Below are 22,530 nucleotides of genomic sequence, written 5' to 3'. Positions count from 1 at the left end.
AGCCTTCAGGATCACATGAATGACCTATGCCAAGAGAGCCATGTCTTAGTTCAGGCTTTAACTAGGACATGTGGCCAGAAAAGACCAAACAAAATTGTTCGTTATTACGCAATAGCCAGCCCCGCCCTTATCTCACCAATGGCTCGACTGACTACTGACCAGTTCTCTATCTAACGGGTCCGGAAAATCCCTGAAACCCGGGTCTTACCCTAGAATTAGGTTTATAGGAGATATTCTGTTTAAACTGGCGGCGGAGAAAACTCTTCTAGCTCTAACTACCTTCAGTTCCAGAAGTTATGACCCTTTTCAGTTGAGAAACAGCCACCAAAGGAAAGTACGAAGCCACCACATCTCTAGAATCATGTAAGCTAATTTTACTGTAATCAGGGGAAACTACAATGATCAAATGACTCAATTAATCTCAATGTCCACAAATTTCATTGGAATTTTTAATATGTAATTTATTAAGCAAGCTTTAGCAGGGGTAAATGACAAGCGGATCAACTTTCAGAGATTACAGATTTGCAACCAGATAATAAATTCAACCTAAATCAATTAAAACCTATTTCCATTTCTATCCCTATCCTGTGTCACTAGTTTAACTAAGCGAGGCTCTTGGGGGGGCAGTTCAACTCACACCCAGATGGCAATTGATCCCGGCAGCAGGAATCTTCAAATGTCCTTGGTTAGAGTCCTTGTCCTGACGTGGCAAAGTCCCCTTTCAGAATAGCAAAGCAGAACTGTCCGTTGTCCTTCAAACGCACAGAATCTTCATCAATCAGTGACCTTTGTCTTTTCTCCAAGTCTGCTGCAGTCGGGTAGAGATCGTTGGGTTGAGGCAGAGGGGTTGGTCGAATCAGGAACCAGGGCAGGGGGCAGACGGGTCTTGTCCCTTCTTAGCAGCGCGAAGTCTCAGCTTCCCCTTGGTTCCAGGGCGCGGTCCTCTGCTGATCTTCGATCTGCGTCCTCTTGTTGGCTCTCCTTCAGCGCTGCAGACAAAGAACAGTTTCCTCCCTCAACTGCTGCTTTTTATACCCTCTCAGCCCATGGTTGTGTATGGGAGAGGTCTACGTGACTTCTGGAACATTCCGATGAGTCTGTGGAAAGCCCCAACCTTTCCCAACCATCATCTCTTTCGTGACTCATTGCAGCAACTCTGTTCGGTACTTCCCTTTTTCCACTGGCCATCTGGTAACTTACTTCCTTTTTGAGCCTCCCAAGCGCCCGCCTAATTGCGACACAGTTCGAGAACAGAACCTGCCTTCATTTCTCACGATCTCAAATCTTCAGTCATCACATTTCATTAATACATTATCAAACATAATTCTGTAATTACAAAACATAAACAATTTATCATTATATCAACTTATAACTCTCAGTATGATTCTTCATTATTTATTTGTTCTGTAACTCAAGCTGTTACTGTCTCTAATCATCAATAATCATCATACAACAATCAAATTGTTACTGTCATTCAGATCACGAATACAGAATACACATTTCAAATGTGCATTACTGATTATTCCAACCATTACATATGTATGTATTTTCATTCATCTTTTAATCATCATTAAATCAAGATGCAACATTACTGTTATTTCTCAGGCCTTTATGCTCCGTTTTCTGCATGTACCTGGAGAGATCTCACCACCTTATGCCAGTTTTCACGACAAAATGTAAGAAACCACTAGAGAGACTCCCAGGGTTGTAACCTTAACCTTAAAACTGAAGCTAATGCTAATGCTACACCTAACGCTAATGCTAATGCTAACCCAGGCAGTCTAAGAAGTAACCATCGGTTTNTTACATTTTTATACAATTTGAGCTTTCTGACGAACTCACCTAGTCCACCTTCTTTCATTTTCTGGGAAAAATCTGTTTAGTCATGTAATTGCGACTAGTCGACTGGCCCAGAAAAAACTCAGTGCAGAGAAAAGAATCGACGAGTCGACTAATTGGTGCAACCCCTACCAGGAACACACAATTTAATCCATCTAAATAATAAAAAGTCATTTATGTTCATAAGTAATCATGACAGCGCTCACCTTTGACTTGTTTTTCAGTTTATCGATGATGATTTGCTCCTCTATGGTTCTGTTTGCCTTGCAGGGAATCAGAGCCTGCGGTCCAGACAGGCCGTTCTGACAGACCAATCTCCATCCAGCAACACAGAGACGACCCACAGCAGAGCGATCAGGAAAACCTTCACAGTCTGAAGAACAACCACACGAACACATTTTCCTCTACATTTACAGGCACACGTCAGCGGACACAACGTGAAGCAGCTGCACATCCTGCAGGAACCGATGAAGACTTTGTTCATCCAAAGTAACAAAAACATGATGGTAAAAACTGGAAGAGTGATGTAGATCCTGCAGCCACAAGTCTGATGCCTGCAGGTGCAGGACACTTCTCTCTCAAATAAAACATTGTGAGTAAAAATCACAATGATTGTAGCTGAGGTGGCAAGATGGGAGACAGAACCCGTCAGAAAGTTTTTGATCATCATCTTCACAGCCAGACTAACAGGAAGTTATTTCTGACAGATTTATATTAAAACAGAAAACAGAATCCAAACCACATCAAACATCTGATTTGTCAGCTGGAGACACCAACCACAAATGAAAATCGAAACCATTTAACTCATCTTATTTTTACCAACGTCTATAAAGAGTGTAGATTATTTGAACATTTATTGTTAAATAGGGATCTTCTCAGAAATGAACATGCAGTTTTCACTCTGCCACAGCAGGGGGCGCTGCAGAAAAGAGTCAGAATAACACTCCATTCATTTCTGATGATTTTTACTGATTATCTGAGAGAAAATAAGTTTTAATTCAGTGTTTTCCTTGCCAGCCAGTCTTCCTTAGTAAAATCTTGAGCAAAACGCAGACCTTGTTCTTTGCATACCACTTAATCCTTCGTCACTTTCCAGACTGTGTCTCGATGGCGCCTCCTAGTGAACTGCAGGATGACCTGACGGGTCGCCCCTCTTCCTTCCTTTCTTCCCATTGTGGTAAGATTCTTGAGAGAAGTTGTTTTCTCCTTCTTGCTCTTTGAGGCCTGAGAGCCTCAGGTTCTGTTAAGAAATAAAATATTATTTAACCAAGAGCTTCAGGGGCCCCATAAACACTAATATTTTAAAACAGACCACAGATACATAAATGTAACACTTATTTATTGAGATTATCGATGCTGTTAAATTTTATTCAATTAGCAGTGCTCGGTCCACCAGCACCAGCCCTGAACGTCTCCCGTCTAAATCACATTTCATGTTTTTCCACTACATACAGGCTTCCAGCTCTTTAGGTTCTTTAGGGTCAAATTAAAAGTACACACACAAAATAAACGTTCACCAACTCACAGACTAGTTAAGTTCAAATATGCTGACATTTGAAGCCCGCCGAATAGCGCAGCTAACTACAACTAGCAAATGTGTTCAAAGCAAATAACTGATGATACTTCGACGTTCAACACATCCACCGTTTCAAATTAAATGTAGAAAAAGTCATTAATATTTTTATACCGTTTCAATAATATTTCTTCATAGTGGGTAGCATACTTACTGTTTCATCACAANTGATTTGATTTGGTCGTCCCTCTTCCTTTCTTCCCATTGTGGTAAGATTCTTGAGAAAAGTTGTTTTCTCCTTCTTGCTCTTTGAGGCCCGAGAGCCTCAGGTTCTGTTAAGAAATAAAATACTATTTAACCAAGAGCTTCAGGGGCCCCATAAACACTAATATTTTAAAACAGACTACAGATACATAAATGTAACACTTATTTATTAAGATTATCAATGCTGTTAAATTTTATTTAATGAGCAGTGCTCGGTCCACCAGCACCAGCCCTGAACGTCTACCGTCTAAATCACATTTCATGTTTTTCCACTACATACAGGCTTCCAGCTCTTTAAGTTCTTTAGGGTCAAATTAAAAGTACACACACAAAATAAACGTTCACTAACTCACAGACTAGTTAAGTTCAAATATGCTGACATCTGAAGCCGCCGAATGGCGCAGCTAATTACAACTAGCAAATGTGTTCAAAGCAAATAACTGATGACACTTCGACGTTCAACACATCCACTGTTTCAAATTAAATGTAGAAAAAGTCATTAATATTTTTATACCGTTTAAATAATATTTTTTCATAGTGGGTAGCATACTTACTGTTTCATCACAATCCGGTGGACAGTGTTGTACTTCTGCAGCGGATCTCCTATCATTTCCACGGGAGTCTCTGGACTCTTCGTCATTGCAGAATCTGTACCTCGTGAATGCATCTTTGCAGAAGTATCAACTTACTTATGAAAATAAATAGGAGACAGGACACAATAAAAATAAAACGGAGACACAAGCCCCCCCGCTCTGGCCCAAAAAACAGGACGAAAAGAAGCAAGGAGGCTCCGCCTTTATTGTCTTTATAAGCGCGTAACCTTCCGCTTCACAAAATAGTGCCAATACAAATAGTGACAAGCATCGTATTCAACACCCCCACTTGATGATGCCACACATTCTAGCCATAACACTATTTTCCAAACATATAAGAACAAATTTTTTTAATCTTGGCTCTTGTGACAGATTTTGTGAACACATCCATATTTTCTGTCGGACAGCAGGCCGAAACAATTTTACCCTGCAAAACATTGGACCTTAAGTGGTATTTAATGTCCACATGCTTGCTCCTCTGGCGATTCACAGGGTTCTTTGCCAGGCGTATTGTCCCTTGGTTATCCTCAAACACCTTTGCAGTTTGCTCAAAACTGTGGTCCATGTCCTGAGATAGATAGAGCGCTTCTTGGATGGTAGCTGCTGATGCTACATACTCAGCCTCACATGTTGACAATGAAACCGTCTGCTGTTTCGTTGTTTTCCATGAAACAACAGCTGCACGTGGACTTAAACTAAAGCAATAGCCTTGAGAATTTGTGAATTTTATCTTCAGTTATTTTTATTTGTTGTTTTTGCCTGCGGGGGTCGCCTTTCTGCACTCTGCCTCGTTTGCGTCTCCTGGGCTTCCGTAGCTCCGTCCAGCCCTCAGCTTGTTCTGCCTGTAAGTCAGAGGAAAGTTCGCTGCTGCGATATACGTTTGTTTTCTGTACGGATGTTGTTGGTTATGTTGAAGTTTTACCATATGATGATTATTGTTGTTTGTTAATGTGTTATTTTGCAGTTTTGAGCATCATTGTGGGTTTTATAATCAGCTTTATTATAATTTTCTTTTTTTTTTATTTTGACGCGAACAACCGGTGCTAAGCCAGCAGTTCGGTTGAACATTGTTTTATTCTTACATTTAGGCTGGAGTGCAGGGAAAGTTGAAGAGGAGATTGGTTTGTTTTTTTACTCTTCTCCCCCAGAATAAAAGATTTCATGGTCGAATTCTGGAGACTCATTTATACCATCCGTTTGTCAGGTTTAAACTCTCTGAGTGAGACCAGACCAGAGCGGTTCTGGATGAAATGAGTCAACACCAGGCGTCAGGAAGCTGTAAAACTAAACTAAACACCATGATGGACTCAGCCATGCATATCACAGACAGAAGGTTCATAAAGTCACTGAAAAAGTTTGCGTTGTGTTTGAGGTCTGTAGTTATTTGGAAACACGACTTTTACCTGCAACCAGATATTCAGACGTCCAGGAACATTTTTTACATCAATGAGTCATAAAATAAGATCAATTAATTAAATTATTTTCCCGAAAAAGATCTAATGTTTAATGAAGGCCAATGTTTGTTTCATTTAACAAACTAAATTAAAGTGAAACATTAAAAAACCCTTAGAGATCAGAAATGAGATGAATGACATCAGACCGAGGCTGGCCAATCAGAGCCTTTTTTTACTCAGCTTCATTTTTATTATTTGAAAAAATATTTTCATGATTTTAGGATTTTTTTTTCTGAATCAGAGGCACATGTTTATTGTCTTTATTGCTTTTCATACATTAGGAGTAAAATTAATCATAAATACAACAAACCAATATCTAGGAACTAAATACCTTTGTTTTAATGCCTGAATGAACGTTTTATTAATTCTACAGGAACGTAATAAATATAACTGCTGAATGCCTGAACATTATATAATCAGATTATTAACTTCATAAAGAAAGCAGCAGATCTTCTTCTCTCAGACTGACGTTGGATTTTTCTCCTTCAGTTTGTGGAAAACGTTTCCGTCCGACTGTTTCCTCCAGCTCAGCTCCACGTCTGCATGCAGTCCTTGTTTCAGCTTCAGCAGCAGCTGGAAGAGGAAGAATGATCACATTTATGCAGATTCATGTTCAGGCTCTTTCTGCAGGAGGAAAACCTCTGACTGATGGAAATAATCTGGAAAACTCTCAGCTGGACCATCAGCTGCGTTTCTATTCACCAGCACAAATTAGAGTTATGAAAACAAACACACTTAAAGCTGCAGAATGTCCTCACTGTTTGTTATGAGACATAATCTGTAAAAAAAATCAATCTCCTCTGTTTTCTCCCATTATTAAGTACAAACAACCAATCAGAGCCAGGAGGCGGGGCTTACTGCTGTCAATCACCTTCTGTTCCTGCTTTCCCTTTCTTGGTCTCTGCTTCTCTGCAGCTAGCATAGCTTGTCATGAATGCTAAGGCTAGTTAGCATAGCCAATGACAGCAGATAAATGGTTTTCCTGTAACAGTAAGTTGTTTCTCCGCCATTAGCACATTTAGCAGTGAGTACATGAGATTGATTAACAGCGCTAAGCCCCTCCTTCTGGCTCTGATTGGTTGGTTTTGGTGCATTTCTTCAGACAGTAGCAGCTCAGAGAGGAGGTTGATCTATTCACAGAACAAACTGTTACAACATGCTGACAGATTTAACGAATAAACATTTTATAAAAGTTACTGCAGCTTTAATGGGAACATGGAAATTTAATAAAGTTTTTGTTGTCATTTTTCAGCCATATTGAAATTAGTGTATTTCAATAGAAATACTTGTTTAGCATCATGAGTCACATGATCAGTAACCGGAAGTTACTGCTGGTGGAAATGAAGAAGAAAACAACATTTTGAACCCGTTTTGTTGGCGCTGCAGCTCCACCTGCTGGTAGGAAGTGAGATCCACGTACCTGACTCAGCAGCTCTTCCATGACTGCTGCAGAGTTCAGATCCAGGCCGGAGGTTTTCTCCAGCTTCACAGACACAACCTTCTGAAAAACAACAGCTTTGACAGCAAAATGGTTGATGAGCGGCAGGCAGAAAGATCAGGAGGAAGAGGCTGAGGAAGACTCACTGCTGGAGCAGATGAAGGCTTTCTCTACGTCACACCGCCAGTCCTCCCATTTCCCCAGAGCGTCAAACGTCGCCAACACACACTTCTCATTCCCGTTGTTGTTGTTGGGCTCGGTGCTCTTCCAGTAGCTGAAGGAGAAGCGGCTCCCAGCCGACCACTTCCAGCCGTCTCGGTACAGTCCGGTCCAGACTTTGGTTCCTGCCGGCACCAGCTGCTGGACCTGCTGGTTCTCGGACTCGTTCCTGATGCTGGCCAAGTCCGAGTACTGCTTCCTGCAGAAGCTCTGGGCCTCCGTCCAGTTCATCTCAGACTGGACCAGAACGAAACTCACACCGGGCCCTGAAAGCAGAACCAGAAACACAAAAACTCAAGTCTGACGGCTGGGAGACAGAAAAAAACCTGTGGAAATTTCTGAACCTGATGACATGAAAATTTGCGACAAAAAATATTTTTTTTGTAGATTTATTTCACATATTTTATAGCAAAAAAATTTTTGAGCTCAAAAAGTTTAAAACTTAGCAAGAAAACTCAGAAATTTTTAGATTAATCTCAGAAAATTTCTATGAAAAGTTTGGAAATTTTTGATCTTGAAAAGTAGTAAATTTTTTTTTACTTTTGAGACTCTAAAAGTTTAATATTTTCAACATTATGAGTTCAGAAAATATCCAAGTTTTGTCTAGAAAAATGTTTGACATTTATCTAAAAATTTCTTAGTTTGTGCTTGAATTTTTTTTTTTTTACTTTTCAAGTTCATAAAATGTCCGCATATTTTTTAATAAAACATGGAAAGGGTTAAAGCCCAGCCCTCACGTGGACGTCACAGGTTCGAGTCCCGGCCTGGTGACGTCTGCCTCATGTTCCCCTCATTACTTTGATTCACTATCAGATAAAAGCCGCTAGAGCCAAAAAATGTTAATCTCAACATTTTTTGTCTTGCAAATTTTCAACTTATAAATCTGGAAATTTCTGCGTTTTTTCTAGAAAATTTCTGAAATGAATCTCAAATTTTCTGAGTATCTTTCTTACAATTTTTCAACCTATCAAGTTTGGACATTTATAAGTTTTTTCAAGGATTTTTTTTTTTAGATTATCCTCAAAGTTTGTTTTTTTTTCCCAAGAGAAATGTTTGACCTTTGTATCTCAGAAATGTCCATATTTTAGTCTGAAACGTGTCGCGGGTCGTACCGGTGATGTTGGCGCAGACGGGCCGCCGGGCGGAGGAACACGGCCCGTCCTGCCACAGGCCTTCCCCGGTCACCATGCCGCAGCGCTCGGTGCTCATCCAGTTGTTCGGCTCTCCGCTCTGCCACTTCCTGAACGAATCCTCCCCGGTTCTGTAGAACCCAGAGTCCGACAGGGACCAGCGCCAGCTGTCCACGTCGTCATACAGTCCGATCCAGGCTCTCTGAAACAACAGGAACGTTCTGATTCACGCAGAGAGAACCGGCTCTTTGATTTCTTTGAGATTCTATGAATAAAAATCAAAACTGAGAATCGTCTCATGGTTTTCATTTTTCTTTCTTCTTTTTTATTTTTTGCAACTTTTCCAATAAATTAAAGGTGATCATGTTGTAATGTTTTTGGAGTTTTGATCATTTCATTTTTCTGTGCTCTTTAGTCTTTCTTTGATTACACCAGTCTAGTTTTACTTTAGTTCAGTTCTTTATTCTTGTTTATGTTTATTTCTTATTCCTTCTTACTCTAGTTTAATTAACTCTAGTTATTCTTTAACAGATCATTTCCTGTCCCCCTGTCCTCTCTCTCTCTGTCCTCTCTCTCTCTGTCCTCTCTCTCTCTGTCCTCTCTCTCTCTGTCCTCTCTCTCTCTGTCCTCTCTCTCTCCTCCCCTGTCCTCTCTCTCTCTGTCCTCTCTCTCCTCCCCTGTCCTCTCTCTCTCTCTGTCCTCTCGCTCACCCCCTGTCCTCTCTCTCTCTGTCCTCTCGCTCGCCCCCCTGTCCTTTCTCTCTCTCTGTCCTCTCAGTTCATCAGTTCAGCTTTTTGTTCAGTATTTAAACTTTTCTCCGTCTCAGTGTTCCTCCTGTCTTTTCTCTGTTATTTTCTGTTTCTTCTCTGTTGGATTTTTCTCGGTTTGATGGTTTTTGTTCTGCTCTGGCTCCCTGTGGTTTGTAGCTCCCGTCTGTATTTCTCTGCAGTAACGTTGAAGGTGTTTTTGGATATTTTCTCCATGATCTGCTTCCTGTTTCTGCTGTGACTTTAGAGGAAGTGAAAGCCGTCATACGTAGCTGTAAGAAGTGTAGACCATGTTGTTCATGACCGCCATCTTGTTCAGTGTCTTCATGTCCTCCATGGTTGCTATGGTAGCCAGGTCTGAGTTCATCCTCCTGCAGTAACGCTGAGCGTCGGCCCAGGTCATCGGCTCATAAACGAAACGATATTCATGAGACGAAGGAGAAGAAACGACGCCTGAGAGACGCAGGCAGAGATTAATCCTCTTCACCGAAACAAAAACTTTTCAAACGTTTCCAAATCATAACAACAGAAAAACTCATTAAAATACAAATCAAATGAATATTTCTGAGTGAAACTTGCCTGCTGCAGCGGTGATGAAGAGGAGCGCCTCCATCCTTCCTCATCTGGTCTCTGCTTCCATCAGAAACTCTCTGCCTCTCGGCTCAAACATCCTGAATTATTGGCAAGTCAAAACCATTCAAATCAGCTGCATTTCCATGAAGAAGGTCAGAAAAGGTCACAGCGAAGGTTTCTCCTCTTCCTCCGGATCTCTGTTAAAGTCCTGCTGTTGCTTTAAGTGAAAATAAACGGGTATAAAACTCCACAGAAAAAACTTCGTTTGTTCAGTGTCTACAGAAACAGTCTGAACTTTGACCTCTTATTAACCAGATTTTATTCAGTTGCAAAATTTATATTAAAGTCTGTTAAAATAAAAATCCCCAAAATGATCTGTTAGAGAAACAAACTGCTTGAGGATTCTTCTGAATTCTTCAGAAGGTTCTGGTTTTTATTTCTGCTGCAGAAACATAAAACGGTCAGGGAGTTAAAGCAGCGCTGAGGGAGAATCGACGTGAAAACAGAAACATCAGATTCTGTTATTCAGCTTTAGTCCTGGTTTAAACTCAGATGTTAGTCTGAAGCTGTGATTTTCTCAGGCTGATGTTTTTTAAAGCTGAACTTCCTGAATCTGAATAATCAAACATGAATCTGCATTTATGATCTTCTGCTCTGTTTTCAGCTCAAATCATCCTGGAGATGCAAAGCAGAACAACAGGCGGAGGATAAACGTTGTAACTTTATGGTTTGGTTATAAATACACAAAGTTCAATCAGATAATCATAATAAGTCACATAAAAGCCTTTTGGTATTTCTTGGAAGTTAAAACTCTTATTGGGTTTCAGTCAGAGGAAACCAAAGCCTCACACAAAATGTTTTTCCTTTTGGAGATTAAAAATCACCACAATCCTCGTCACTTAGCAAGCTAAACAAATTATATTCAAACCTGAGGAGGAACCCGAGTCGCTGCCGATTCATTCATATTAAAATGAGATCCGGTGTTTGCCGAGGACAGGATGGAGGATCTGGAGGAGACGTAGTCACATGATCACATTTTACAGCTTAATTCAGCACCTATGTTACCTTTAGTTGTTATAAAAATGCTATAAATATTAAAATTAACTTGAAAAGAAACTTCCTGAATTAACGCCTTGAAATTGGGCCTCTGTCTCTTTAAGAAGCTCCTGCTGTTTCTGGAGCTCCGCCTCCAGAAAGTCACCCCAACATGGCTCCTCAATTAACCCTTTAACGTTTTTACCAGCGTTGCTCTGAGCAGCAGCTCCTGTCAGGAGCTCAGCTGATGCTAATTGCTGCTGGCTAGTCTGAAGGAGCTGAGTGGGGGAGGAGCTGTGGCTGGAAGGCGGGGCTAAGTCCACCCAGGCATTTACAGCTGAATGGTTGCCATGGAAATGAAATTATTTCTGAAACATGAAAGGATCAAAGCAAAACTGCAGGCTTGATTTTTATTAAATATCATTAAAATATGTAAAGATCAAAACTGCTGATTTTACATGAAACTGTCCCTTTAAAAAATGAATCAACTTTCATTTAAACACATTAAATTCATCCCAATAAAAACGTTTTGAAACAATTTTTTATTTCATAAACATTTTTTCATGGAAAATATTTCAGTGAATCTAAAATCATAATTCATTTTCCAGGTGAAAACGTTAAACTGTAGTGATGAAGATCAGAGCTCAGTTCGTTTCCATGGAAACATGCAAATGTTTATGGAAACTGTTTACATGTTATTAATAACCTTCGTGATAAATTACTGCTTATGAATCTGAACCAGTTTCCTCAGGTCGGCATCATGTAACAGGAAATAACTGAACTTAAAGTAATGAAGTGATAAAATGTCCGTTATGTTTATGATCCCATAATCATCAGAATATTAAGAGCCTGCTTGGTGTTCAGATGGATCAGAACCGGGTCTTAATGCAAACAGAACCAGGAGATGTCATCATTAGTTTATTGAAATATATTCAAACCCAAACGGACTGATCTTCTCCTGGAACTCCTCTTCGCCTGTTCTTTGTGGCATTCTCAATATTGCTTAAATGGTAAATAATTACTTTTTATTGTAATATAAACCCCAGTTTGATGTTTGCGTTGCAGGGAGAAGATTTAGAGGAAGAAGTCAACCTGCTGTTCCTGCTCATAGCCACCGGGGGGCGACGTCACAGCGCCATGTTGTGTGGGACTCATTCATTGGTTTACAGCCTTCAATTGGATCTTAATCATTACATTTCAGAGCTTCACTCTTAAAACATTCAATATTTGATTATTTTATGTTTTAATATTGTTTTCATGTGAAGTTCAGGTTGGGAGGAACTTTTATTCTCTCCTCTATGCTATTATAAACAAATCACACAGGAAACGAACTGAGACTTTATTCTGCTCTTCAGTTTTGTCCTTCGTCCTTTTTGAAGATTTTTCCGTCTAAAGTCATCCAGCTCAGTTTGACGTTTCCGTCCAGCTCCTGATCCTGCAGATTCTGTTTCAGCTGAAACAATAAAATAAACTAAAGTTTAGTTTGTTCATCATCGGACACATCAGTGTTCAGGAAACTAAATGTGCATGTTTTCCTGGGAGCAGCCGAAGAGTTAGAAAATCACTCAGCTGATGAACATGAAACAGAACCGAGACAAAAAGAGCAAAGAACCTGAACAGGAGGAGAAGTTAAAGCTGGAACATCTGAAACGTTATTTTCATAATTTCTCATAAAATCTGCATCAGTTCTGGAGGAAACATGAAATAAACTCTGACATGATGTTCTGGAGCCGAGATCCGTTAATAACTAAAGACGGATCGTCTCCTCAGGGTTTACCTGGTTCAGAAACCCGTCCAGCACCGCCGGGTCGCTCAGGTCCAGAGAGGAATCCTGCAGAACCTTCAGTCTCACCACCTTCCGAAAAATTCCTAAAGATTTGAACAAAACCGACAACCAATAATGACCTCAGAGCCTCATGATGCCTGACCCTGATAACTTGGACCTACATGCCGGTTGGTTCTGATAAGCTCGGTTCATGTAAGCCAGAGGTTGACCCGCTTCAGGCGGCCGGTACCGTCACAGATCGTCCTCATCATGGACGCAGTTCTGCAGCCCAAACCCGTTGTGTGACGGCGGCTGGGCTGCGGGCCGCTCAGGCCGCAAGTCTTGGGGAAGGAACCGGCCCGGTCTGGTTAGCTAACATGAGCTGCTCCGGAACCGAAGTGGAGCGGACTTTGTACGGCCACAGCGGGTTTGGGGCGAACCGCTGCGGTGGTCTGCGGTAAGCCGGTCTCCACCAGGCGGGTCAGTCCCGGTGTGGAAACGGCTGTTTGGTTCCGGACTCAGAGAAACGTTTCGTCCAACAGGCGTCCCGGTCAGACTGGCGGGTCCGGGCCGGTGTTCTGGACGGGTTGAGGTCTGCCACAGCCAGCCTGGGGGACGGTGTGTGATGACGGCTGGGACCTGAGCGACGCCGCGGTTTTCTGGAGGGAGCTGGGCCGTAACCGGGCCTATGAAGCTTCAGGTGGGGCCCAGTACGGACCCGGAGCTGGAAGCTACGCTCACACCGGCCCCCAGGTGCCGTTGAACAGAACCTCGACCCGCCCGGAGCACCGGGTTGGACCGGTCAATCGGATCTGGGCTCCAGCTGAACGACACACCAAACATTCACTTCTTTACAGCTGAACTGAAATCAATAAACAGAAGTCAGTCTAAATCTGTTTGGCTGTAATGTGGCGTTTCCTACCACAGATGGCGCCAGTCCTGGTTGGAGCATTCAGAGAGGCTGACTTCCCTTCCTGATCTCCCCGGTTCCCTGGTCTAAGTGGGCCGAGGCTGCAGCCCAGCCGCCTGCAGACCACCTGAGGACCCAGCCGTCATCACACACCGTCCCCCAGACTTCATCATGGTAGACCTCCACCCTCCCAGAACACCGGGGTGGACCAGTGTTGAGAAAATAAATTTAAAATAAGCTAGTTTTAAAACTTAACATGTCTTGATTCAAATGGCCTAATTGTGGTTTTGAATTTAGTAATGTATTCTGGCTCTTTGACCTTTATGCTACCTGTAGTTACAGCAGATGGTTTGCTAGGATCGTTTGAACTGCCTTTTGTCTGTGGGAAAACAATCAGGAGAAGTTCCAGCTTTTCACACTCATCTGTGAAAGGCCGTAAACACGGCAGGGGTTTCTGGCTTGAGAGAGGGTCAGAGAGCTCCTGGTAGGATGAGCAAAGATACGCCTTATTTGAATAAATTAAAGAAAAGAAGATAAAACTTTCTACACAGAAGTAACAAATCAGATTTGCTCTTGCAATTCTCCAAAGACGTCTTTGCTGTCCCTATCTCTTGCCTCAGGTAACGAATGTATGTCTAATTTTCTGTTGTATCTTACACTTTGTTCCGATTTGGATTAAATTCTGTGACGTCATCACGCATTGTTGTATTTTTGTCCCACACGCGGGTTCAGAGGACCCGGGATCTAAACAGGAAGAAAGAGAGCCAGATTTTGTCCTAAATTTAATCACATAAGTTATTCTTCCTTAACATTTGGGGGCTCGTTGCCGGTTCCGAACTCTTGGCGGACGGCTGTGGGGACCTTGTTGATTCGTCTCGGCCTGATGCTGCGGTATGGTGAGGTGGTGTTTTGTCACTTTTTGATTGCCTGCAGCGCCGTTTCGTTTGGCTCTGGTGCATTCTCTCTCTTTGCTGTGTGACGTCACAGAAGTTATGGTACTCTCCGCGATGTCCTAAAATTCCCCCCGAAAAGAGCTCATAGTTAACGTTTTTTGATGAATACACACTACAGGGCTCAAGCAGAGATCAAGCGAAGTCTCTGTCGAAAGCTAGGCTTTGATTTGTGGCCTTCAGGAATGTTACTGAGCCTGTAAATTTACAAATTTATTCGGATTAATATTGTGTATTCTGGGTAGTTTTGGCTTGCATCAGTCAGGGAATTCTAAGCTCATTCCCGCCGGACTTATAATTAAACGGGTTAATTGGATCGAGTTGCATCACTCGTGAAAAAAAACTGAAACGGGTTGAATCACCCTTCTTTGGGACTCTGACTTGAGTTGCCATTAGTATAAAGGACTGACACACGAAATTCTAATTCGGTTGGGCTGGGTGTCGCCTTCTCCGCTGGGGCATATATTGTGTCGCTGGGCGGATTGATTGAAGTACACAGAAATTGGGGTTTTCCCTAGAGCATAACCCGGCTCTGAAAGTGATTGTGGTTTGGAGTTGATGGGAATTTCTTACATTGCAGTGGACATTTTTAGCCGGCTTCTGAATTTTTCCTCTCCTTCTGTTTTTTTCCGTTACCTGACGCTGCGTCTGTCTTCCGCCGTTATATGTTCCACCACGCGCTGCTGTATATTTGTCTCTGTGTCTGAGTTGTGTTGAGATTGTGCAGAAGTGATTTGTGTTTCACTACGTGTTATGTGTTTGTCTTGTGATTTTTGTGTTGGTGGATGGTTAATGAGATTATTTTATGAAATATTGTCAAATGTTTTTGCTGGTATTACTAACTTTCTGTTAAATTGTGCTTCTGTGGAACAGAGATTCCTTTTACAGATCTTGCAGTCCTTTGTTTCACAGCAGGAGACTGAGTGACCACTCCATTTGCATTTTGGGAGTTCTTAAGTTGTTCTGTTAACACCGACATTTGCAGCTCACTCTTTCAGGTTTCTTGGATTTTGATGTGACTTTCTTTTGAAACTGTGTTTTATGTTGAAATGAAAAGTACATAATACAGATGTTTCTACTTTCTCAGCGGGAGAAATGTGTGGCATCAGTTCCAGGCTGGAGCACTGGAATGATCTCATTGCCTTTTATAATGCTGTAACGTTTACAATCACTTCAATTCCTAGGTTTCCTGACACTGGTTGGAACACCCTCACTAATCTGAACGGGGACGCGGCACTGATACATATGGATGATGTTTTTTTCTCCTTGACAGTGTTTTCTACACTGTTAATGTAGGACATGTTGAAACGCTAATGAATGACTTTGTTTCTTGTAGGACGATCTTTGTGTGCAGCCCATTTTGCATATTACATGACCACATTAATGGTTTTTGGGGTTTTCCTACAGGGGGTCTAGTTACTGGATAGCCATTTAATAACAGTGGGCTATCATGAAATAAGGTTGTGTGTATAAAATGGAGTTTTTGAAATAGGTTCACTCAAAACTGAATATTAGAACTACTGGATAATTATGTTTCTTTCAACCATGGTGTTATAATAATTGTGTTTAAGACTTTCAACAGGACAAATTTTGGTTTGTGAACTGGGGAGATATGTGGTAAATGGAATCAGTACAAATTGGGAAGTTCTAACTTTATGGTTCACAAATTTCTTTATTTCACACAATGGAGTGTGACAAACAAATTACAGGTGAACATGGGGATCTTTTCAGTTGCTGTAGGTGAATTACGCTACTTAATGTGTTTGCCCAATGTCATCGAGGAGAATTGGAAAGTATATTTCTTACATTATAGGTCAACTACTGTAAAGATGCCTTCAAATACTGAGAATGGGGTCGTGTTCCTGCTCTCACAGCAGCGTTGGGGGCAGATCACACCTCACTTTGTTTGGTCAGTTTGATCTGGGGTAACATCCTGTATCTTTCTTACAATGAGGTGTTGATGAGTCTGCTTGAGTGTGAATGAGAGTGAATGTGTCTGCAGATGGCCTTTGATGTGTTTTTAGGAAGCGCTTTGTGACGTCATTTAGTGAGTAGCTGTGATATTTTTTTCTTATTTTAAACTATTTAGGGATAGTACAGGTTTTGTTTCATAAATTTACTTTTACTACTGCTTTACAGACAATTTTAAAGGTGATGATTGCATATTTTGGTATCACAATCTGATTTGAAGCAGAGTCATCTGCTTGTGCCGTAGGATTGATGCACACAACAGAGGCGGCACAACTTCGGCCTCGACTTAAAGCAGATATGAATTAGTAATTGAGAGACTGTCTCGTCCACTGTGGTATTTTATTTTTTATTTTATTTTTTACTAACACTTACTAACTGAATTAAATTGGTTTATATTTCATATGGGTAACTGATTGGACATGTTGAAATTTTAGCACAATGGGGAAAGTCTCCTATTTTGGTTTTCCACCTCTAAATTGTTTTTCTTTTTGAAATAAGAAAAACACAGGGGGGATATTATAAAGATAAGAGATTACTGATAGAACTTTGAAATTTAAAACATCCCAGTCTATTTTGAATACTAGATGGGTGATTTGGAGAAATGGTGGAACATGTTACAATATTTTAGTTTTTCAGCAAATTATATAACAGTAACAGATTCCAAATTGTTTTCAAAATGATAATTTTATTATATCAACAGGGGGAGAAGGAGAAGTAGACCCGAATTCCTGGTAAATTTTTGGATACGGTTAATTGTAAACTAGTTAATCAATAATATTAAGTTTTTCATTCAAAAATAGTGAATTATGGATTTCTTTAATGTAGAGTCATATTGCCTTCCTGCTTGACTAAAATATGGTGTATGTGATATAGAAGCTTCTACTAAATTAGATTTGATCATCTAAAATAGAACAGCTTAAAACAACATCTATGTCATCTTTATTTCATTTAAAATTTTTGATAGATTTCTGCATCACTGCTGACTTTGATTATATACAGTTGGGTGTAAATTGTGAATTTTGAGGAAAATTTTGGTTAAAACTGCTATGAAATTCAAATAAAATGTGAATAACTTCTGCAATTTTGCAATAGGACTTTGTCTTGAAACGTGGGACAATGATAGGATGTTTGGTATTTAGTAGAACAATTGAAATTCATAATTATTTGACAAAGTGCAATTCAATCACAACTTTTATAAGTGTTAGTACTAGGACATTCTGGATTTTGTTCTAGTTCTTTAATGAGTTTGTGAGGTTGTGATTTTAAAATTTGTAGTTGATATTTGGCACAAGCAGAGGGAATGTCATCGAGGTATTTACGTTTATTGATTTTGAACAGTAAGTGTCATTATTTTCTTAATTCTGGCACATCTGATGGTGGAATGTTTTAACACATTTCTATGTTTATTCTTTTGCAGTTCAGGATTTGAGGCAGTTGGTCGTTTGTGCTGTAACAATGACAAATCTAGAGCCACACGGGAGGATGCATCACAAGATAAAATAAAATTTTAATTATAATAGTGAAAGTAACGAAATGTGGCATACATAAGTTTTGACTTTGTATTATTTTTTTCTCTGGCAGTTCTTCCTTCTGACTTGATGGTGATCTTTGGGGCAGGGTCTTTCTAGCTCAGAGATCATGGGACGGTGTGATTTGAAAGGATCTTCTTGATTACCACATCAGGCTGCTGTTGTTGCTGCTGAACAAAGACATGACGATGCTGAACTGTGCCCATCTTCTGCTGGACTGCTCTATGAAAGCCAAAAACTGTTGAACGATTACTAAGGTCAGTGAAGAAGGACTGTGTTTTCCTGTTGTCGCGTGGGGGCAAACTGCTGCTCACAGGACCTGGCAACAGATGTCTGCTTTGAGTGTTGCTTTTCACACCTGGCTGAAAACAAAAGGGACTCAGGCAGTTATCTGTGAGAGTCCTCTACGGCTGGGAATCAACAGGGAGTCGGGACCACAAAGATCAAAGCCTTTTGTCCAAACCCAGACGGGGGTTTCAGAGGATGACTGATCTGCTAGTTTCTACGTCCTGCTCTGTCGACCACGAAAGGCTGACCAAAGTTCATCAAAGAGGGACTGTATCCAGATGTTTCTGCGCTGCAGGAATGACTGCTACTCTGGACACCTTCTGATTCAGCAGATAAAGAATTGGGGCATGGACTATTGGAATTACAATAACATTCTTTTTTTAATCATAGCTGAATTGCATTGTGGGCTACGCTTCAACTACAAAGACGATTTAAATTTTATTTGGCTCATATTACAGGGGCTACCATTCAGTGAAAACTAAGTTTAAATTTACATGGAATTTAAAATTAAGGTGTTAAAGTGTATTGATGAGTGTCTATAGAGCTTACTGTGCTAATGACACCAAGTTCTGTGTTGATTTCATAAATTTAATCAAACATTAAATTCTTCGATTGAGGTGTGCAGATTGTAACAGCATCTGGGACACCATGTTTGAATTGCATCCAACTGTGTTATTTGATGCTAAAGTTAGCGGTGTCAGCAGGTCTCATCTGAATGAGTTGTATGGGATTTTTATTGTTTTCTATGACAGAACATTTGTTCTGTTATAGAAACAGGGGGAAATGAATGGAATTGATCTAATAAGCACATTTGTAGTTTGGAGCTCTCTTTACTTCTTGGCAAAAGAGGTTATTGAAGTTAAATCAAAATTCATTAAATATGAGTTAACTATTTGGATATGGAAAAGTAAAATTTATAAATTGAATACACCAAACTTAATATTACCTATCAAATAATTTACATAAAACAGTGTTTCTTAAAACAGGGAAGGTGATTGTTGGATTGTTGCATCTCTATTCATATGATTGAAAATAAGTTGTTTAACTAAGACATCCAGGAAGGTCTAAACTAAACATTTACATCATTTGTATCTAACTTGCTCATTTATTTCATGGATAATTTTGAACATTTATTTTAGGATTTGAATACTTTATATGATTTTGCTGTCTGATTTTATGTGCTATGAATATGCCAACATTTTAACAACAAATGTTATGTAGAGGGTTGCATGCAAAAAGAGGGGCGTAATTTATCAGCTATAATATGGTGTTTCTGAATTTAGGCTTATACGATAGCATAGCATATTTTAAATTTATATTTTAGAGTGTAATCTCTATTAAGAGATTAAAAGAGGGAACTGTTGAGAAAATAAATTTAAAATAAGCTAGTTTTAAAACTTAACATGTCTTGATTCAAATGGCCTAATTGTGGTTTTGAATTTAGTAATGTATTCTGGCTTTTTGACCTTTATGTTACCTGTAGTTACAGCAGATGGTTTGCTAGGATCGTTTGAACTGCCTTTTGTCTGTGGGAAAACAATCAGGAGAAGTTGTAGCTTTTCACACTCATCTGTGAAAGGCCGTAAACACGGCAGGGGTTTTAGGCTTGAGAGAGGGTCAGAGAGCTCCTGGTTGGATGAGCAAAGATACGCCTTATTTGAATAAATTAAAGATAAGAAGATAAAACTTTCTACACAGAAGTAACAAATCAGATTTGCTCTTGCAATTCTCATAAGGTGTCTTTGCACGTCTTTGCTTTTCTTCTTCTTTCCATTTATGTCAGGTAAATGAATGTATGTCTCCGTTGTTCTGCAGTTTCTGGTGTAAGTTTATGCATTGTCTTATATTGGATTAAACTCTGTAATTCTGTGACGTCAACACGCATTGTTGTTTTCCTTGTGGCCACACGTGGCCCACCGAGAGAACCTGGGATCCAGAGGAAGAGAGAGAGCCAAACTTTTTCCAAAGTTAACCCATTTATATTTCTTCCTTAACACCAGCCAGTCTGAACTGGGCTTCTGCTGGTCCAGACCAATGAAACTGGTTTCATTATCTGTCAGCATTCCAACCTGAAGAGCAGCGAAGCAGATCTACACCACACACACTGAAATTTTACATCTAAAATGTTATTAGTAACATTTTAGAAGAAAACATGGCGGGCAAGCAAGAGCGCCTCCTGGTGGCGGTTTGAAAAGACAAACATCTCGAAGATTCGGTCCATAAAGAGTGATAACACCACCACACTGTCAGCTGCCGCCATGTTGCTACTGTGTTTTACTTGTTTTAATAGTGATGGACCTTCTGAACCAGGCTTGTACTGAGTAAAAAGGGGGCGTGTCCGATGAAGCCCCGCTTCGAGGCTTGTGTCGTCTTGCTGAAAACCACGTGACTGGCAACAAACGAGGCCTCGCATTGCATGGATCACGTGACTGCTTCATGTTGCGTGTCAGTTTTCAAAATAAAAGCACGATGAGCCGTGCTGCTTCATGGGTTGTTGTCCATTTGGTCGCATCAGAGGAGGATATTTGTCTTCAGTGGCCAAATAAAATCAACACTGACCAACATAGTTGATGTGTATTGATGGCACTCATCAAAATGTTTGTTACTGGTTTTCTCAATTGTAGATTTTGTTTTTTTTATAACTATATTTTTGTGATTTTATGATGAAAATCTCTTTGAACTGCATTGTTGTTGAAACCTGCTACACAAATAAACTTGATTGTCTGAAATGGAGCCAGCAAGAGGAAAATCTGACATCTGAGAATACTTTGAGATTATCCTCACAATAAAATTCTTCTTAGATAACAATTAACCCTCCACCTCCCAATTTCTCATCTTCTGCAAAGTTCCCCTATTATTTGTAGTCTGATTAGCAAAGATATATCAGTCTTGCACAGCAGAAACAGATTTAAACTTGTTGCAGAACTAAAATTAAACATGTCGCCAAATATGAGGGATCAGAGCCAATTAGAAATCCAAGAAAAAGTGAACGTACCAACAGACACTGCACTCTCAAGACACTAAAACATCAAATGTCTTTATTGTCAAATCTGTCTATGACATAAAAGAAAACCCAACACAACCTCAGACCTTCAACATAAACCAGGATTAGATTGGCTACAAATAATTTTAATAATTAAAACATATGACATAATATGGTTTCATTGATTATCCTGTTACTAAACATGAGTTTGATGAAAACTTTGTGACAATGTTGCATTTAGTAATTTTTGGAAGTATGATCCACCTGGGTGACAAGACTGTTACAGTTTCACCAGCAGATGTCACTAGTGAGTGATGAACCTTTTTGCAAAGCAAAGGGCTGGAAAGCTTCATTGCTTCATGAGGCTTCATTTGCCCATCACTAGCTGTTAACATGTTGAAGAGGCGCTCTCTGCTGCCCCCTAGTGTCTATCAGAATATGAGCTGCAGTTGAAACGAGCGCACCGAAAATAAATGCAGGTAAAGTTTCTGCCAGATTCAGAGCATCAGACATAAACCAAACTAAAGTCAGGAGATCATTTTTGTCTTTTTTTCAGACTGAATTCACTGCAGGAAGAAAAACAAATAATGTTTGAAAAATGCTGAGTGAACTGCGCAGCTTTGTAAATCTCTCCTGATCTCATGAATCAAACTGACCTGCTGAGTTTGATGCTGACATGAATCCAGTTTTCACAGAAGTTTTTATCTGCAGTCATTCATGTCGTCTTACCTTCACAGATGGCGCCAGCGTCTTCTGCATGTCCACAGTTATGGCTTCCAAATCCTCTGTGGAGACAGTCAGCCAAGCTGTTCTCGGTTCCTGCACAGACCACGTCGTCCAGCCAGATCGGGTCGGTTCCTTCACCAAAGTAGGCCATTATGGGGGCGCGCTGTGGGGGGCCGCAGCCCAGCTGCCTGCAGACCACTGCGGCGTCGCTGAGGTCCCAGCCGTCATCACACACCGTCCCCCAGACTTCATCATGGTAGACCTCCACCCTCCCAGAACACCGAGACGGCCCGACTAACCTGATCTGGGCGTCAATGACTGAGAGACACAGAGGAGAAACTGGAGACACGAAAACTGGAGACATGAAAACTGGAGACATGAAAACTGGAGACATGAAAACTGGAGACATGAAGACTGGAGACATGAAGACTGGAGACATGAAAACTGGAGACATGAAGACTGGAGACATGAAGACTGGAGACATGAAGACTGGAGACATGAAAACTGGAGACATGAAGACTGGAGACAAGAAAACTGGAGACATGAAGACTGGAGACATGAAAACTGGAGACATGAAAACGGG

The 22,530-nt window shown here is 40.5% G+C and overlaps 3 protein-coding genes across 5 annotated transcripts in view; all 3 read right to left on the bottom strand.

The window, feature by feature from the left end:
* The window catches only part of LOC103130511 (scavenger receptor cysteine-rich type 1 protein M160-like), a 28,963-nt gene extending 6,460 nt beyond the window's left edge, over window positions 1-22,503 (bottom strand). Inside the window, exons 1-3 of one of the 2 annotated variants that reach the window (XM_007541927.2) lie at window positions 21,951-22,503; window positions 12,603-12,694; window positions 11,722-12,278 (exon numbers count right to left, since the gene is read on the bottom strand). In XM_007541927.2, the coding sequence (XP_007541989.2) occupies window positions 12,177-12,278; window positions 12,603-12,694; window positions 21,951-22,491 (735 nt within the window). In that variant the 5' untranslated portion in view covers window positions 22,492-22,503 and the 3' untranslated portion in view covers window positions 11,722-12,176. Of the gene's footprint in view, window positions 1-11,721; window positions 12,279-12,602; window positions 12,695-21,950 lie in introns of those variants that run through there. The other variant, XM_016665961.1, reaches the window with a different exon arrangement.
* Window positions 5,925-7,578, bottom strand: LOC103130502 (lectin-like). 2 transcript variants are annotated; one of them, XM_016665963.1, is made up of 3 exons: window positions 7,248-7,578; window positions 7,084-7,178; window positions 5,925-6,236 (listed from the first exon to the last, which is right to left on the bottom strand). In XM_016665963.1, exons 1-3 carry the CDS (start codon window positions 7,549-7,551, stop codon window positions 6,123-6,125), a joined length of 513 nt encoding a protein of 170 aa, XP_016521449.1. In that variant the 5' UTR covers window positions 7,552-7,578; the 3' UTR covers window positions 5,925-6,122. The 2 variants fall into 2 exon arrangements, with proteins under 2 accessions (XP_016521449.1, XP_016521448.1); XM_016665962.1 differs by lacking the exon at window positions 5,925-6,236 and having other exon boundaries at window positions 6,921-7,178.
* Window positions 8,333-9,663, bottom strand: LOC107834495 (asialoglycoprotein receptor 2-like). The gene is made up of 2 exons (XM_016665964.1): window positions 9,486-9,663; window positions 8,333-8,652 (listed from the first exon to the last, which is right to left on the bottom strand). Exons 1-2 carry the CDS (start codon window positions 9,618-9,620, stop codon window positions 8,341-8,343), a joined length of 447 nt encoding a protein of 148 aa, XP_016521450.1. The 5' UTR covers window positions 9,621-9,663; the 3' UTR covers window positions 8,333-8,340.
* Window positions 22,504-22,530: the final 27 nt, after the last annotated feature.

This window comes from Poecilia formosa, unplaced genomic scaffold, assembly GCF_000485575.1.
Source record: "Poecilia formosa unplaced genomic scaffold, Poecilia_formosa-5.1.2 Scaffold642, whole genome shotgun sequence".
NCBI classification, from domain to species: domain Eukaryota; kingdom Metazoa; phylum Chordata; class Actinopteri; order Cyprinodontiformes; family Poeciliidae; genus Poecilia; species Poecilia formosa.
This window is presented reverse-complemented; position numbering and strand designations above follow the sequence as displayed.

Bases quoted from the DNA above. Each gene is read 5' to 3' on its own strand.
- LOC107834495 (XM_016665964.1), bottom strand. From the start codon at position 9,620: ATGACCTGGGCCGACGCTCAGCGTTACTGCAGGAGGATGAACTCAGAC. The intron at 8,653-9,485 runs GTATGACGGCTT...CTGTTGTTTCAG, and splicing joins TCTACACTTCTTACAGCTAC to AGAGCCTGGATCGGACTGTA.
- LOC103130502 (XM_016665962.1), bottom strand. From the start codon at position 7,551: ATGAACTGGACGGAGGCCCAGAGCTTCTGCAGGAAGCAGTACTCGGAC. The intron at 7,179-7,247 runs GTGAGTCTTCCT...TTGCTGTCAAAG, and splicing joins AGCCTTCATCTGCTCCAGCA to CTGTTGTTTTTCAGAAGGTT.